Source organism: Argentina silus, assembly GCF_951799395.1.
Source record: "Argentina silus genome assembly, contig: scaffold_174, whole genome shotgun sequence".
NCBI classification, from domain to species: Eukaryota; Metazoa; Chordata; class Actinopteri; order Argentiniformes; family Argentinidae; genus Argentina; species Argentina silus.
Genome location: NW_028152412.1, coordinates 63318 through 81469, shown reverse-complemented (window position 1 = coordinate 81469; position 18152 = coordinate 63318). Strand labels below are relative to the sequence as shown.

General features: G+C 48.9%; 1 protein-coding gene across 1 annotated transcript; it reads left to right on the top strand.

Moving 5' to 3' along the window:
• Positions 1-5: 5 nt before the first annotated feature.
• LOC310824841 (bifunctional heparan sulfate N-deacetylase/N-sulfotransferase 1-like) lies at positions 6-5533 on the top strand (the record flags this gene model as incomplete). The annotated part of the gene is given in 10 exon segments (XM_083698095.1): positions 6-128; positions 716-812; positions 1253-1376; positions 1939-2113; positions 2408-2578; positions 2742-2763; positions 2766-2850; positions 3164-3219; positions 3222-3265; positions 5105-5533. Coding segments are annotated over 10 exon segments (1017 nt in total), but the record flags the coding sequence as incomplete, so codon positions are not given.
• Positions 5534-18152: the final 12619 nt, after the last annotated feature.

Here is an 18152-nt window from a genome sequence, read left to right as displayed (position 1 = left end):
ACACCTTTAAGAGGCTGGTGACCTTCATCCAGACCTGGACCAACCTGAAGCTCCAGACCCTCGCCCCCCTCCCCCTCGCCCACAAATACTTCACCCTCTTCCCCCAGGACCGGGACCCCCTCTGGCAGGTAGGCTGGGTGTGTGTGTGTGTGTGTGTGTGTGTGTGTGTGTGTGTGTGTGTGTGTGTGTGTGTGTGTGTGTGTGTGTGTGTGTGTGTGTGTGTGTGTGTGTGTGTGTGTGTGTGTGTGTGTGTGTGTAGCACTTCTGTCATTGTGACTGCCGATGGCCCCTGGTCTGAGCATTGATGACTATCTTCTGATGACTGATGTTCAGATGATTCACTTACTTAAACTAATGGATTTGTTGTAAGTGTCTTTGGATAAAGACGTCTGATAAATGCCATGAGTGGGAGTGGGAGTGGGAGTGTATGTATGTATGTGTGTGTGTGTGTGTGTGTGTGTGTGTGTCCACTGTCAGAAACGCTTTAATGCAGGTCAGAGCTTCCAAACTCAAAGAGAATAAAGTGAAGAATGTGTCTTACAATAAACTAAAGGTTTCATGAAGCAGAGGTCCAGTTAGGGTCAGGGGTCAGGGGTCAGGGACAGGGACAGGGTCAGGGGTCAGGGTCAGGGTTGGGGTCAGAGCCAGGCCTGTGTGAGCAATGTGATGATGTCACGGTAGTTCCTCTCCTGACCCCGCCTCCTCCCTCCTACAGGATCCCTGTGAGGACAAAAGGCACAAGGACATCTGGTCCAAAGAGAAGACCTGCGACCGCTTCCCCAAGCTGCTCATCATCGGACCCCAGAAGACTGGTGAGACAGGCAGACAGACAGACAGACAGACAGACAGGCAGGCAGACAGACAGACAGACAGACAGACAGGCAGGCAGGCAGACAGACAGACAGACAGACAGGCAGACAGGCAGGCAGACAGACAGACAGACAGACAGACAGGCAGGCAGACAGGCAGGCAGACAGACAGACAGGCAGGCAGACAGGCAGGCAGACAGACAGGCAGGCAGACAGACAGACAGGATGAGAGGGTGAAACACCATAATTACCTCTGACAACCTGACACCCCCCCCCCCCCCTCTCTCCTCCTCCCCTCCTTCTCTCTCCCCTCCCCCTCCCTCTCTCTCCTGGTCCCTCCCTCTCTCCCCCCTGCCCCCCCTCCCCTCCCTCTCTCCCCCCCCCCCCCCCCCCCCCCCTTCCTCCCTCTCCCCCTCCCTCTCCCTCCCTCTCTCCCCCCCCAGGCACCACAGCCCTGTACCTGTTCCTGGGCATGCACCCTGACCTGACCAGTAACTTCCCCAGTAAGGACACCTTCGAGGAGATCCAGTTCTTCAATGGACACAACTACCACCGAGGCATCGACTGGTGGGACTTCTCCTCCTCCTCCTCCTCTCTCCTCCTCCTCCTCTCCTCCTCTCCTCCTCCTCCTCCTCTCCTCCTCCTCCTCCTCCTCCTCTCCTCCTCCTCCTCCTCTCCTCCTTCCTCCTCCTCCTCCTCTCCTCTTCTCCTCCTCTCCTCCTCCTCTCCTCCTTTCCTACCTTTCCTACCTCCTTTCCTACCACCTTTCCTACCTTTCCTACCACCTTTCCTACCTCCTTTCCTACCACCTTTCCTACTACCTTTCCTACCTTTCCTACCACCTTTTCTACCACCTTTCCTACTACCTTTCCTACCTCCTTTCCTACCCTCAGTTGCTCATTGGTCACACTGCAGTTGGGCTGAACAGATCATGTGATACTGATGTGGTGCCTGATAGGTTCAGCTCATGCATCTCACATGTTGTGGGTCTGTGTGTGTGTGTGTGTGTGTGTGTATGTGTGTGTGTGTGGTGTGTGTGTGTGTGTGTGTGTGTGTGTGTGTGTGTGGTGTGTGTGTGTGTGTGTGTGTGTGTGTGTGTGTGTGTGTGTGTGTGTGTGTGTGTGTGTAGGTATATGGAGTACTTCCCCCTGCCATCCAACAGCAGCTCAGACTTCTACTTCGAGAAGAGTGCCAACTACTTTGACTCAGAGGTGGTTCCCAGGCGGGCGGCCGCCCTGCTGCCCAAGGCCCGCATCCTCACCATCCTCATCAACCCTGCCGACCGGGCCTACTCCTGGTACCAGGTAAGACCCAGAACCAGAACCAGAACCAGAACACTGCCGACCTGGCCACTGCTGGTACCACACTGAATAGAACTCTAAAGGGTCAAAAATGTCTAAGACTGATCCTCTCTCTCTCTCTCTCTCTCTCTCTCTCTCTCTCTCTCTCCCCCCTCCCTCCTCCCCCCCCCCCCCCCTCTCCCCTCCCCCTCCTCTCCCCTCTCCCCCCCCCCCTCTCCCCTCTCCCCTCCCCCCTCCTCTCCCCCCCCCCCCCTCTCCCCTCTCCCCTCACCCCCTCCTCCCCCCCGTCTCTTTCAGCACCAGCGTGCTCATGACGACCCTGTGGCGTTGAAGTATACCTTCCATGATGTCATCAGCGCGGGCCGACAGGCACCAGTGAAGCTGAGGGTTCTGCAGAAGCGCTGCATGGTACCAGGATGGTACTCCACCCACCTGGACCGCTGGCTCACACACTACCACCCCAGCCAGGTGGGTGGGTGTGGGGGGGGGGTCTCTCTAACATGGTCTGTGTGTGTCTCTGTGTCTGTGTGTCTCTGTCTGTGTGTGTCTGTGTGTGTGTCTCTCTCTAACATGGTCCGTGTGTGTGTGTGTGCGTGCGTGTGTGTGTGTGTGTGTGTGTGTGTGTTGTCAGATCCTGGTTCTGGACGGTCAGATGTGAGGACAGAGCCAGCAGTGGTCATGGACAAGATCCAGAAGTTCCTGGGCCTCACCAACACACTCAACTACCACAAGATCCTGGCGTGAGTACACACACACACACACACACACACACACACACACACACACACACACACACACACACACTTGCATAGTTACATACTACATACTACATACTTGCATACTACATATTTACACACTACATACTTGCATACTACATACTTGTATATTACATACTACATACTTGCATACATACTTGCATACTTGCTTACTACATACTATGTTCTTGCATACTACACACTTACATACTTACATACTACATACTACATACTACATACTTCATAGTACATAGTACATAGTACATACTCCAGTGTGCTCCTCCTGCTCTCTCTGCAGGTTCGATCCTAAGAAGGGCTTCTGGTGTCAGCTGACAGACGGAGGGAAGACCAAGTGTCTGGGAAGAGCAAAGGTCGCCGCTACCCTGACATGGACGCAGACGTAAGACACACACACACACACACACACACACACACTGTCCCTCTACTGACCCTCTACTGTCCCTCTACTGTCTACTGTCCCTCTACTGTCTACTGACCCTCTACTGTCCCTCTACTGTCCCTCTACTGTCCCTCTACTGTCTACTGTCCCTCTACTGTCTACTGACCCTCTACTGACCCTCTACTGTCCCTCTACTGTCCCTCTACTGTCTACTGACCCTCTACTGTCCCTCTACTGTCCCTCTACTGTCCCTCTACTGTCTACTGTCCCTCTACTGTCTACTGACCCTCTACTGACCCTCTACTGTCCCTCTACTGTCCCTCTACTGTCCCTCTACTGTCTACTGACCCTCTACTGTCCCTCTACTGTCCCTCTACTGTCTACTGACCTCTACTGTCCCTCTACTGTCCCTCTACTGTCCCCTCTACTGTCTACTGACCCTCTACTGTCCCTCTACTGTCCCTCTACTGTCTACTGACCCTCTACTGTCCCTCTACTGTCCCTCTACTGTCTACTGACCCTCTACTGTCCCTCTACTGTCCCCTCTACTGTCCCTCTACAGTCCCCTCTACTGTCTACTGACCCTCTACTGTCCCCTCTACTGTCTACTGTCCCTCTACTGTCTACTGACCCTCTACTGTCCCTCTACTGTCTACTGACCCTCTACTGTCCCTCTACTGTCTACTGACCCTCTACTGTCCCTCTACTGTCCCTCTACTGTCCCCTCTACTGACCCTCTACTGTCTACTGTCCCTCTACTGTCTACTGTCCCTCTACTGACCCTCTACTGTCCCTCTACTGTCTACTGACCCTCTACTGTCCCTCTACTGTCCCTCTACTGTCCCTCTACTGTCCCTCTACTGTCTACTGTCCCTCTACTGTCCCTCTACTGTCTACTGACCCTCTACTGTCCCCTCTACTGTCCCTCTACTGTCCCTCTACTGTCTACTGACCCTCTACTGTCCCTCTACTGTCCCTCTACTGTCCCCTCTACTGTCCCTCTACTGTCCCCTGTACTGACCCTCTACTGTCCCTCTACTGTCCCTCTACTGTCTACTGTCCCTCTACTGTCTACTGTCCCTCTACTGTCCCCTCTACTGTCCCTCTACTGTCCCTCTACTGTCCCTCTACTGTCTACTGTCCCTCTACTGTCTACTGTCCCTTCTACTGTCCCTCTACTGTCCCTCTACTGTCCCCTCTACTGACCCTCTACTGTCCCTCTACTGTCCCTCTACTGTCTACTGTCCCTCTACTGTCCCTCTACTGTCTACTGTCCCCTCTACTGTCCTCTACTGTCCCTCTACTGTCTACTGTCCCTCTACTGTCCCTCTACTGTCCCTCTACTGTCTACTGACCCTCTACTGTCCCTCTACTGTCCCTCTACTGACCCTCTACTGACCCTCTACTGTCCCTCTACTGTCCCTCTACTGTCTACTGTCCCTCTACTGTCCCTCTACTGTCTACTGTCCCCTCTACTGTCCCTCTACTGTCCCTCTACTGTCTACTGTCCCCTCTGGGGAGGTTTTTCCTTGGCTGACTCCTGGGGGTCTGTGGTTCGGTGTCAGATCAGATTGTTTGTATTGTTATTATTGTTTATAATGTTTAAAGTTGTTCCAAAACAAATACATTTGTATCCTCCTCCCTCCCCCCTCCTCCCCTCCCTCTCTCTCCCCCTCCTCCCCTCCCTCTCTCTCTCTCCCCCCTCCCTCCCCCCTCCTCCCCTCCCTCTCTCTCCCCCTCCCCCCCCCCTCTCTCTCTCCCCCCTCCCTCCCCCCTCCTCCCCTCCCTCTCTCTCTCCCCTCCCCCCCCCCTCTCTCTCTCCCCCCTCCCTCCCCCTAGTCTCGTTCCTTCCTGAGGGACCACTACAGGGACCATAATGTGGAGTTGTCTAAGCTGCTGTACAGGATGGCTCAGCCTCTCCCAGGCTGGCTGAGAGAGGAGCTGCTGCACAGCAGGTAACCCCGGGGGTACCCCCCCCCCCAACATCCCCGGAACCAGGGGAACCCCCCCCCCACCCAACATCCCCGGAGCCAGGGGTACCCCCCCCCCCCCGCCCAACATCCCCGGAGCCAGGGGTACCCCCCCCCCCCAGCATCCCCGGAGCCAGGGGTACCCCCCCCCCCCCCCCCCCAGCATCCTCGGAGCCAGGGGTACCCCCCCCCCCCCCAGCATCCCCGGAGCCAGGGGTACCCCCCCCCCCCAACATCCCCGGAGCCAGGGGTACCCCCCCCCCAACACCCCCGGAACCAGGGGTACCCCCCCCCAACATCCCCGGAACCAGGGGTACCCCCCCCCAACACCCCCGGAACCAGGGGTACCCAACACCCCCCCCCCCCCCCCCCTAACACCCCAGGAGTAAGACAAGGACACAACACCCTACTGGGATACAGGGACACTCGGGGATGTTAAGGACCGATGGAATACCCCCCTGCCCCCCCCCCCAGGAACTGACACAACACCCCCCCCTGCCCCCCGCCCCAGGAACTGACACAACCCCCGCCCCACCCAGGAACTGACACAACCCCCCCCAGCCAGGCAGGGGATACGTGGATAAACAGGACACCCCCAACCTGTCCCCCCCCCCCCCCTCCCCCCCCGAGAGAAGGACCTAGTCTGTCCGTCTTCCCCAGAGACAGAAGAGAGATGGATGTCCCTCATGGAGAACTGACCTGCTTACACACACACACACACACACACACACACACACACACACACACACACACACACACACACACACACACACATATACACACACACACACACACACACACGCACACACACAGACGCCCTCTCTCTGTGTGTGACGGGAGGGGGAGGAGTCTTGATAACTCACTAGCCAATCACAGATGATTAAGTGCCACAGTGGAATGTTGATGTGAAAATATGTCTCATGTTCATTTAATAATAACGACAATTACCAAACAAACAGTCCTACTACTGTGTGTGTGTGTGTGTGTGTGTGTGTGTGTGTGTGTGTGTGTGTGTGTGTGTGTGTGTGTGTGTCTGAAAAGCCTTGTGTTGTTGTTGTTATTATTATTGTTATTATTGTTATTATTATTATTATTGTTATTATTATTATTATTATTATTATTATAGCAGTGGAGTCCTCTGAGTCCATTTGTAGATGAACTGTATTAAAGGTACAGAGTTGTGCACCACAAACACACACACACACACACACACACACACACACACACACACACACTGCTCTCATGTCAGCTCTCCAGGAGCCTCACCGCCGTCTTTCTGTAGTCTGGTGACATCATCAGCATCAGGCTGGTTCTACCCACTACACCCAACCATTATACCCCCCATGCCCACCCCCTGCCCCCTACACCCTACCTACTAGAGCATAGGGCCTAGGTTGTGGGGGGTAGGGCCTAGCGTGTAAGGGTTGTGGCGTAGGGTGTGGGGGGTGGGGTGTAGAGTGTGGGGGGTGGGGCGTAGGGTGTAAGGGCTGGGGCGTAGGGTGTGGGGGGTGGGGCGTAGGGTGTGGGGGGTGGGGCGTAGGGTGTGGGGAGTAGGGGCTAGGATGTAGGGCGTAGGGGCTAGGATATGGGGCATAGGGGCTAGGAGTTGATTTGGGATGGGGCTACAGTGAGGAGTTGAGGTCTGATCTAGGAGGGTTAGGGTTAGGGTTAGGGTTAGGGTTAGGGTTGTCCTGTCCAGTAACTCTGTCTGATCATATCTGATATGAGAGAGTCGGGATCATCATTCATTAACTAGAAGCAAATAAGAATTATGATCTGGACTCTACAATCAATCAATTGTTGTTCATATTTTTTATTGTTGGTAGCTAATATTTTTGTGATTTTTAATTTACAAATAAAGAAACCACTGTCTTTTTAATAAGTTGTGTGTCTTTATTTTTCAGTGTTTTGGATCTGTATGTATTCTCATCCTCACCCTCCTCTGTCCACTTCACCCCCTCCCACTGGGACGTCACATCACAATGATGGTTGTGTGATGGTTGGTTGATGGTTGTATGATGGTTGTGTGATGGTTATATGATGGTTGTATGATGGTTGTGTGATGGTTGTATGATGGTTGTGTGATGGTTATATGATGGTTGTATGATGGTTGGTTGATGGTTGTATGATGGTTGTGTGATGGTTGTGTGATGGTTGTATGATGGTTGTGTGATGTTATATGATGGTTATATGATGGTTGTGTGATGGTTATATGATGGTTGTATGATGGTTGTGTGATGGTTGTGTGATGGTTGTATAATGGGCTGGGCTCTGGGTAGAACTGAGTAGAACTGGGCTCTGGGTAGAACTGGGCTCCACCCTCTACCCTGGTCCAGGCTGAGTCTACTCCACCCTCCACCCTCTACCCTGGTCCAGGCTGAGTCTACTCCACCCTCTACCCTCTACCCTGGTCCAGGCTGAGTCTCCTCCACCCTCCACCCTCTACCCTGGTCCAGGCTGAGTCTCCTCCACCCTCTACCCTGGTCCAGGCTGAGTCTACTCCACCCTCTAACCCTCTACCCTGGTCCAGGCTGAGTCTCCTCCACCCTCCACCCTCTACCCTGGTCCAGGCTGAGTCTCCTCCACCCTCTACCCTGGTCCAGTGGACTATGGACCCCTGAACTCCTGCACCACACCACATTCCACATGAGTTTACTGTTCAGCACCTGGTCAGCCAGAGGAGGATGGGTCCCCCTGGAGTCTGGTTCCTCTCAAGGTTTCTTCCCCTGACAGAGTTTTTCCTTGCCACTGTGCCCTATATTTTTCTCCCCTCTGGGGAGTTTATTCCTTGGCTTACTCCTGGGGGGCTATGATTTGGTGTTAGATCATATTGTTTGTATTGTATTTATTGTTTATATTGTTTAGTATTATTTTGTTGTGAAGCACTTTGTGACATTTGTGTATGTAAAAAGATTGATTGATTGATTTAGGCTATTCCAACTTATCCTATTGTGTATTGTTGTAATTATTGTGTATTGCTGATATTTTACCTCTGTGTTATTACTGCACTGTTGACTATGGTCTGGGTCTGTTGACTATGGTCTGGGTCTGTTGACTATAGGTTCAACCCAGGGTTAGGGTTAGTCTGGGAAACCAGCCCAACATTAGGCAGAAGTTTAATAAATCACTGTTCAAAAGCCTAAAGATGGATGAGAACAAAGACCACAGGAGAAGTCAACTGTGCCTTCCGTGACAATGAGAGGTCAAGTGCAAATGTGGTGTGTTTGTTCTTTAGGGAAAGTTTCTGTCTTTGCCTCTTGTCCAAGGATTTTCTCTGTTCAAGACTTCCCTATAATGACGTGTCAGATCCACCTCTCACTGAGTCCCAGGTTTGTCTTTGCATGAGGAGCAGCCATGGAAATGACTGGCCATCAGGACACCGTGACCTCCCAGGCAAACGATGTCTGATGATTGAGCGTGTCCCGACCGTACGGTAGGCCTCGCCATCAACCACCAGGGTACCATGGTTACAGCCAGTGGAGAATAATCAATAAAGTTGATCTTGTGTCACCTTATAAAACCGATTTGGAGAAATATGTCATCTGAAATATGTGCGTTGTGTGTGACATGTTCATGATTTTAAGGATTGGTTTCGTAGTTCATCATCTCTAAATACCTTCAATTGTGTATTTGCATTCCTTGTGACATCATCCTTTTAAATCACAGGTTGCCTGTTATACATTTATCTTGTAATTTGTATGGATGTTGTTATTTCTTAACTGTTAAGACTTTGGAGCATCTCAAAGGTGGAATCAGTTTTATTTTCTATCACTACTGTCTTGATTTGACTGTTTGAGATTATCTAATTAAAGGGTAATATGTTAAATTCAAAAATTCTTTATTTGGCTCACACCTTGTTTGATGACTGTTTATAACATTTACAGACTTAGCTCACAGTATATGGTATCTCATCCTTTACCCTGAGGAATTGGAATAGAACAATCATAAATTCACAACGTCTGAACATCATTTCAATGTGTGTGCAACAATACAATCAATACATACATGGGCTTCTCATTCAGTCTAAATACTGTAATCAGGGGGTCAGGGTTAGGGTCAGGGTCAGGGTCAGGGTTAGGGTCAGGGTCAGGGTTAGGGTCAGGGTCAGGGTCAGGGTTAGGGTTAGGGTTAGGGTCAGGGTCAGGGTTAGGGTTAGGGTCAGGGTCAGGGTCAGGGTTAGGGTCAGGGTTAGGGTCAGGGTCAGGGTCAGGATTAGGGTTAGGGTTAGGGCTAGGGTTAGTTTGTCCTTGATTAGTTTGGTTTGACCTTGATTTGATCTTTATGCTGATGACACTGTTGTCTGCTCCGATGCCCCCTGAGCCCAACAGGCCATTCTTGACCTTCAGCTTTTAATTCCATTCAAAGATTGCATGTTGATCTTAAGCTGGTGCTAAATGAGAACCAAACTAATATTATTGATTAATATTGATTACAATGCATCTGCATATGTAGCCTGAAAGGAGCCCTTATTGAACAAGTCCCTCATTATAAGTACAGCGGGGTAGTGGGGGTGAAGAGGTCTCTAGGGTTAGGGTTAGTACAGGGGGGTAGTGGGGGTGAAGAGGTCTCTAGGGTTATGGTTAGTACAGGGGGGTAGTGGGGGTGAAGAGGTCTCTAGGGTTAGGGTTAGGGTTAGTACAGGGGGGTAGTGGGGGTGAAGAGGTCTCTAGGGTTAGGGTTAGTACAGGGGGGTAGTGGGGGTGAAGAGGTCTCTAGGGTTAGGGTTAGTACAGGGGGGTAGTGGGGGTGAAGAGGTCTCTAGGGTTAGGGTTAGTACAGGGGGGTAGTGGGGGTGAAGAGGTCTCTAGAGCTAGGGTTAGGGTTAGTACAGGGGGTAGTGGGGGTGAAGAGGTCTCTAGGGTTAGGGTTAGTACAAGGGGGTAGTGGGGGTGAAGAGGTCTCTAGGGTTAGAGTTAGGGTTAGGACAGGGGGGTAGTGGGGGTGAAGAGGTCTCTAGGGTTAGGGTTAGGGTTAGGGTTAGTACAGGGGGGTAGTGGGGGTGAAGAGGTCTCTAGGGTTAGGGTTAATACAGGGGGGTAGTGGGGGTGAAGAGGTCTCTAGGGTTAGGGTTAGTACAGGGGGGTAGTGGGGGTGAAGAGGTCTTTAGGAGGGACTGTTAAGATGTAGCCTGAAGAGATGGGTCTTCAATCTACGGTGGAAGATTGGTAGTGACTCTGCAGTCCTGACAGCAGTGAGAAGCTCCTCCCACCAGCGGGGCGCCAGGACCGAGTAGCGCGGCTGCTGCATCCACGTAGAGGCGGCGGTGCCAGGCGGTGGTGCCAGGCGGCCAGCCGAGGTGGAAGAGTGGAGTGATCGGGCAGGGGTTTGGCGGCTGACCATTGCTTGCAAGTAACACAACACACACATGTAGTATGACATACATCCAGTAGAGGGCAGTAAAGGCCCAGTGTTGGAGAATGTCACTTATGATGAAAGGTTGTTAGAGAGGCCTAAAGGAGATCAGTTTGAGAGAGTGGAATTGGAACACAGTCAGAACAAACTGTCAAATAACCTTTAGCCCTGAGCGTGAGTCAGAATGCAGTGAGGGATTCCCCTGGTCCTCACAGCCTGATTTACAGCCTGTTCTGTGATGTCACTATGTTTATGTGTGTCTGAGCTTTTCAGTAAACTGCTGATCACCCGGATGTGAGCCGGATGTGAGCTTGTTACTGGCCCTTTGGGGGTGTGCAGGTGTGTTGTCTCGGAGGGGTGTGTGTGTGTGTTGTCTCAGGGGGTGTGCAAAAATGACCACATTCCCCCCCACAGTCAGAATCTCGTTATGGGCAGGACATCATGTGACCTTACCAGGGAAAACTGTTATAATTAACCAGTGTTTAAAATACTCTTCCATATAATAATCTCTAAAGGCTTCAAGACATCTTCATTACCCATAATAAGGCCTATGCTTTATCACAAATCAAAATGCCAGATAAAGGTTGACAAAGGGGTCAGATGTAAGGACATGTTATAACACTATTTCTTTAATATGAATTTGTTCATAAATGTTTGGTTATCATCTATGTAGGCCATATACATGTGTTGTAATTACTTGTAATTAGTGTGGCCATATGTTTATTTTCACATAACAACATGACACACTATCAAAAGTAACATGTCAGACTACCTAACCAAGCTCTTGTAATATGCAAAAAAAGTATTTGAATATATTCAGCAATGTTACACTCAGAGTCGCCAGTGGGTTAAGGTTGCACTGTCAGAGTGTTTTAAATCATAAGCCATAAAACAACTATATCCAGTCTGCCCACCATGCAACACACATAGCAGAGGCTTCATTTCTGGGACAGCTGGAAATAGAATCCAGCATGGCGGGAAGGGATCCTGGGGGGAGACGCGTGTGTGCATGCATTTACATTTACATTTACATTTAGGGCATTTACAGACACCTTTATCCAAAGCGACGTACAACAAATCCATTTGTTTAAGTAACTGAATCATTTATCCAACAGTCATCATAAGTAATCAATACTCAGACCAGGGGCCATTGGCAGTCGTAATGACAGAAGCCTTTTTTAAAAATTATTATTATTAACAGGAGAGAACTTGTACAGGGGGGTAGTGGGGGTGAAGAGGTCTCAAGGGTAGGGGTTAGAGTTAGTACAGGGGGGATAGTGGGGGTGAAGAGGTCTTTAGGAGGGACAGCATGACACACCTAGACACTATGAGACATCCTAGACACTATGAGACATCCTGGACACTATGAGACATCCTAGACACTATGAGACATCCTAGACACTATGAGACATCCTAGACACTATGAGACATCCTGGACACTATGAGACATCCTAGACACTATGAGACATCCTAGACACACCTGGACACATCTAGACAATATGAGACATCCTAGACACATCTAGACAATATGAGACATCCTAGACACTATGAGACATCCTAGACACTATGAGACATCCTGGACACTATGAGACATCCTAGACACACCTAGACACACCTAGACACACCTAGACACATCTAGACACTATGAGACATCCTAGACACACCTAGACACATCTAGACACTATGAGACATCCTAGACACTATGAGACATCCTAGACACACCTAGACACATCTAGACACTATGAGACATCCTAGACACATCTAGAAACACCTAGACACACCTAGACACACCTAGACACTATGAGACATCGTAGACACTATGAGACATCCTAGACACACCTAGACACTATGAGACATCGTAGACACTATGAGACATCCTAGACACACCTAGACACTATGAGACATCCTAGACACACCTAGACACTATGAGACATCCTAGACACACCTGGACACACCTAGACACACCTAGACACTATGAGACATCCTAGACACATCTAGACACTATGAGACATCCTAGACACATCTAGACACACCTAGACACACCTAGACACACCTAGACACACCTAGACACTATGAGACATCCTAGACACACCTAGACACAATGAGACATCCTAGACACTATGAGACATCCTAGACACACCTAGACACACCTAGACACACCTAGACACTATGAGACATCCTAGACACACCTAGACACACCTAGACACACCTAGACACTATGAGACATCCTAGACACACCTAGACACACCTAGACACACCTAGACACACCTAGACACACCTAGACACTATGAGACATCCTAGACACATCTAGACACACCTAGACACACCTAGACACACCTAGACACACCTAGACACACCTAGACACTATGAGACATCCTAGACACACCTAGACACAATGAGACATCCTAGACACTATGAGACATCCTAGACACACCTAGACACACCTAGACACACCTAGACACTATGAGACATCCTAGACACACCTAGACACACCTAGACACACCTAGACACACCTAGACACTATGAGACATCCTAGACACACCTAGACACACCTAGACACTATGAGACATCCTAGACACTATGAGACATCCTAGACACATCTAGACACACCTAGACACTATGAGACATCCTAGACACTATGAGACATCCTAGACACTATGAGACATCCTAGACACACCTAGACACTATGAGACATCCTAGACACTATGAGACATCCTAGACACACCTAGACACTATGAGACATCCTAGACACTATGAGACATCCTAGACACACCTAGACACATCTAGACACACCTAGACACTATGAGACATCCTAGACACTATGAGACATCCTAGACACACCTAGACACACCTAGACACTATGAGACATCCTAGACACACCTAGACACATCTAGACACACCTAGACACTATGAGACATCCTAGACACACCTAGACACTATGAGACATCCTAGACACACCTAGACACTATGATATTGTGGTCCTCTGTGGCTTAGTTGGTAGAGCGTGGCACTAACAACACTTAGGTTGTGGGTTTGATTCCTGCTGGGACCATACAGTATATACTGAAATGTATGCTTTCACTGCAGTGTAAGACGCTTTGGATAAAAGCGTCAGCTAAATGGCATATATTATTATATTATGAGACATCCGAGACACTATGAGACATCCGAGACACTATGAGACATCCTAGACACTATGAGACATCCTAGACACACCTGGACACTATGAGACATCCTAGACACTATGAGACATCCTAGACACTATGAGACATCCTGGACACTATGAGACATCCTAGACACTATGAGACATCCTAGACACTATGAGACATCCTAGACACACCTGGACACTATGAGACATCCTAGACACTATGAGACATCCTAGACACTATGAGACATCCTGGACACTATGAGACATCCTAGACACTATGAGACATCCTAGACACTATGAGACATCCTAGACACACCTGGACACTATGAGACATCCTAGACACTATGAGACATCCTAGACACTATGAGACATCCTGGACACTATGAGACATCCTAGACACTATGAGACATCCTAGACACTATGAGACATCCTAGACACACCTGGACACTATGAGACATCCTAGACACTATGAGACATCCTAGACACACCTAGACACTATGAGACATCCTAGACACTATGAGACATCCTAGACACTATAAGACATCCTAGACACTATGAGACATCCTGGACACTATGAGACATCCTAGACACACCTAGACACATCTAGACAATATGAGACATCCTAGACACTATGAGACATCCTAGACACTATGAGACATCCTGGACACTATGAGACATCCTAGACACTATGAGACATCCTAGACACTATGAGACATCCTGGACACTATGAGACATCCTAGACACTATGAGACATCCTAGACACTATGAGACATCCTGGACACTATGAGACATCCTAGACACACCTAGACACATCTAGACAATATGAGACATCCTAGACACTATGAGACATCCTAGACACTATGAGACATCCTGGACACTATGAGACATCCTGGACACTATGAGACATCCTAGACACTATGAGACATCCTAGACACTATGAGACATCCTGGACACTATGAGACATCCTGGACACTATGAGACATCCTAGACACTATGAGACATCCTGGACACTATGAGACATCCTAGACACTATGAGACATCCTAGACACTATAAGACATCCTAGACACTATGAGACATCCTAGACACACCTGGACACTATGAGACATCCTAGACACTATGAGACATCCTGGACACTATGAGACATCCTGGACACTATGAGACATCCTGGAGATCCACAGAGGAAGGAACATGGAATGAGATGTGGAGTTGACACATTGTCACACAGCTGGATTGAGTGATATTATCAGAGTTATCATGGTGTTTGGTGTTTGGTGTGATTATCAACAGTTCTGAGATGTATTCATAGATTATTGTTTGGAGTGTGGTAGTCCCTCCCACTCTCGTCTTTTTTTCAGTTTTTATTGGACAGAGAAAGTAGAGAAAGACAGGAAGGAGGGGAGGTTATGTCAGCAGGGCATATGTGTACACTGTAGGCCATGGTTCACTGCTCAAATGGCAGCAGATCTGCTCTGATCCCCATCTCTATGTCCTATAGCGCTCCCCAATGACCCAAGCTGTGCTGTGATGGCTGGATGTATTTCTGACACCTCCGTTTCTGAACATGGCCATATTCAGCTTTCCATATACTACTCAGATGAAAACATATGCTGTACTGTACTGCAGAGTGAGAAAGATCAGGTGTAGCGCAGCACATTCTGTTGACCATATTAGTCAGGCCTGAATGTGGCTTGGAGAACAAGATCTGAATGAGCCTCTTCAAAGAGGCCAGGATTTCTGTTTTGTGGAGCTCTGCCATATGTCATTTCACATCCCAAATTAGAGTCTTACTGTGGGGACGTTTTAATGGTTTGATCATGTTACAAAACCTCTCCAACAAACTCATGCTGTTGGTGATAAAACTATGTGACCACACCACCATGTCTTTTAAAGCCACATTAAACATAACTATGCGATCCCTATGACTACTGCAGAAATACCTAAAATATACTCAATGACAGTTTAATCTGTTAACTCAATACAGCTGGCAGTTAACAACATATCTATGATTCCAACAGTTCAGGCAGGTCCTGTCATCTAGGGGGCAATAAATATTGGTACACATAAATGCATACTTAAATAAATGAGTGAGGAAAGACAAAAATGTCTAACAATAATAATAATAAGTGGAGATACTCTCGACCTTGAAGCCACGGTCTGAGGAAGACCCAGAAGATCACCAAGGACCCCAGCCACGGTCTGAGGAAGACCCAGAAGATCACCAAGGACCCCAGCCACGGTCTGAGGAAGACCCAGAAGATCACCAAGGACCCCAGCCACGGTCTGAGGAAGACCCAGAAGATCACCAAGGACCCCAGCCACGGTCTGAGGAAGACCCAGAAGATCACCAAGGACCCCAGCCATGGTCTGAGGAAGACCCAGAAGATCACCAAGGACCCCAGCCACGGTCTGAGGAAGACCCAGAAGATCACCAAGGACCCCAGCCACGGTCTGAGGAAGACCCAGAAGATCACCAAGGACCCCAGCCACGGTCTGAGGAAGACCCAGAAGATCACCAAGGACCCCAGCCACGGTCTGAGGAAGACCCAGAAGATCACCAAGGACCCCAGCCACGGTCTGAGGAAGACCCAGAAGATCACCAAGGACCCCAGCCACGGTCTGAGGAAGACCCAGAAGATCACCAAGGACCCCAGCCACGGTCTGAGGAAGACCCAGAAGATCACCAAGGACCCCAGCCACGGTCTGTTCTCTCTGCTACCATCTGGCAGACAGTACCGGTACATCCGGTCTAAGACAGGTAGTGAGATGGTTTCTACCGGCACGCCATAAGACTTTTGAACAGCTAACAGACATTGCCAAATGCTAAAAAGTCACCAACTTCGCCCCGGGCCTGGGTTGGCAGGTCTGGTCTACTTATGCACAGCCCGGTCCAAGGTTGTAATAGCTATTACTAGACAGCTCACAGAGACGCCAAGGCAATGCTATGTAGAAGAATTTAATTAGGATCCAACAAGTAATCAAGACATCAATTTCGCAGCCCATTACATACTACGCTTTTCATATGATCTCTACATGAAGTTGACTGTTGTTATGACATGTTGTGGTTCTCGGGCCTCAAGACATGGTGGCTGGATTACAAGACTAAATAACTGAGGCTCCTTTCATCATGTCAAAAGTGAAACCTGTGGTCCACACAGTGTTAAACCAGAGACAGCAGCTGCTTCATTGAGGTCAAGGCCAGAAACATGCAGCAATTAAACTAATGAACAACCTCATACTGTATTTAACACATTCATAGAAAGACAAGAAGGAACACTTTAAATGTTTCTATTGATTTATATGATTTATAATATTCCAAGTGTGCTAGGTCAAACCTGTGAAATAGAAGGGGTTGGCCATGCTTCCTGCACCCCCAGGACCCCGTACCCCAACAGCAGCAGCTCAAACGAACCCCAACCCTTGGCCTTGAGCTTCGGGGTGTGGGGGGCATGGCCACTGGTGTTAATAATGTTGTCTATTGTAATATACTTGTCCTGTCCTAGACACACAGCCGGTGGTGTCAGTAAATTTGAAAATCTAAAAATAGTTGTTAAAAAAGGATCTGGTCCCAAGATGGCCATGTTCCCTGATGCACAGCTCAGATAGCAGCAGATCTGGATCTCAGAAAGCAATCCCAAACCAAGTCCTGCCACAGATATCACATCCCAAATTAGATGACATCACTGCAGGGGCATTTCAGTAGTTTAATCATGTTACAAAAAAGCTGCTGTGAGCCAACAAGCTTGACCACTGAGGCTTTTAGAATATGCAGTGACTCCACAATCCCCCAAGGCTGGACTGCCAAAATACCTCAACTACACTCAACTCACTTCCATTTGTTAACTGATATCTTTAACTCTTGCATGCAGTTAATGGAATTGAAATTCTTGTTTTGGTAATTATTTAATGAAACATTCACATCCCCATGTGCAATGTTGTCCCCATGTGTAATGTTTTATGCTAATTGTGTAATGTCTTGTTTTTATTTAACGAAAGAAATGGTTTATCTTTTTGTGGTTGTCTGCATTCATCATCAGTCCATCTTAAAACAAACAAACGACAAACAAACTCTCAATAATTGACAATCCCATGTATATTTGAAAATTATTATGGGAGTTCCACCATGTTAACAGATGGTAGTTCCACCATGTTAACGGATGGGAGTTCCACCATGTTAACGGATGGGAGTTCCACCATGTTAACGGATGGGAGTTCCACCATGTTAACAGATGGGAGTTCCACCATGTTAACGGATGGGAGTTCCACCATGTTAACGGATGGGAGTTCCACCATGTTAACAGATGGGAGTTCCACCATGTTAACAGATGGGAGTTTTTGGAGGTACAAAAAGCTTAAGTTGAAAAGTATAATAGTTATCAGAGAGTTTTTTTATTTTATTATCAGGATTCATAATTTGGA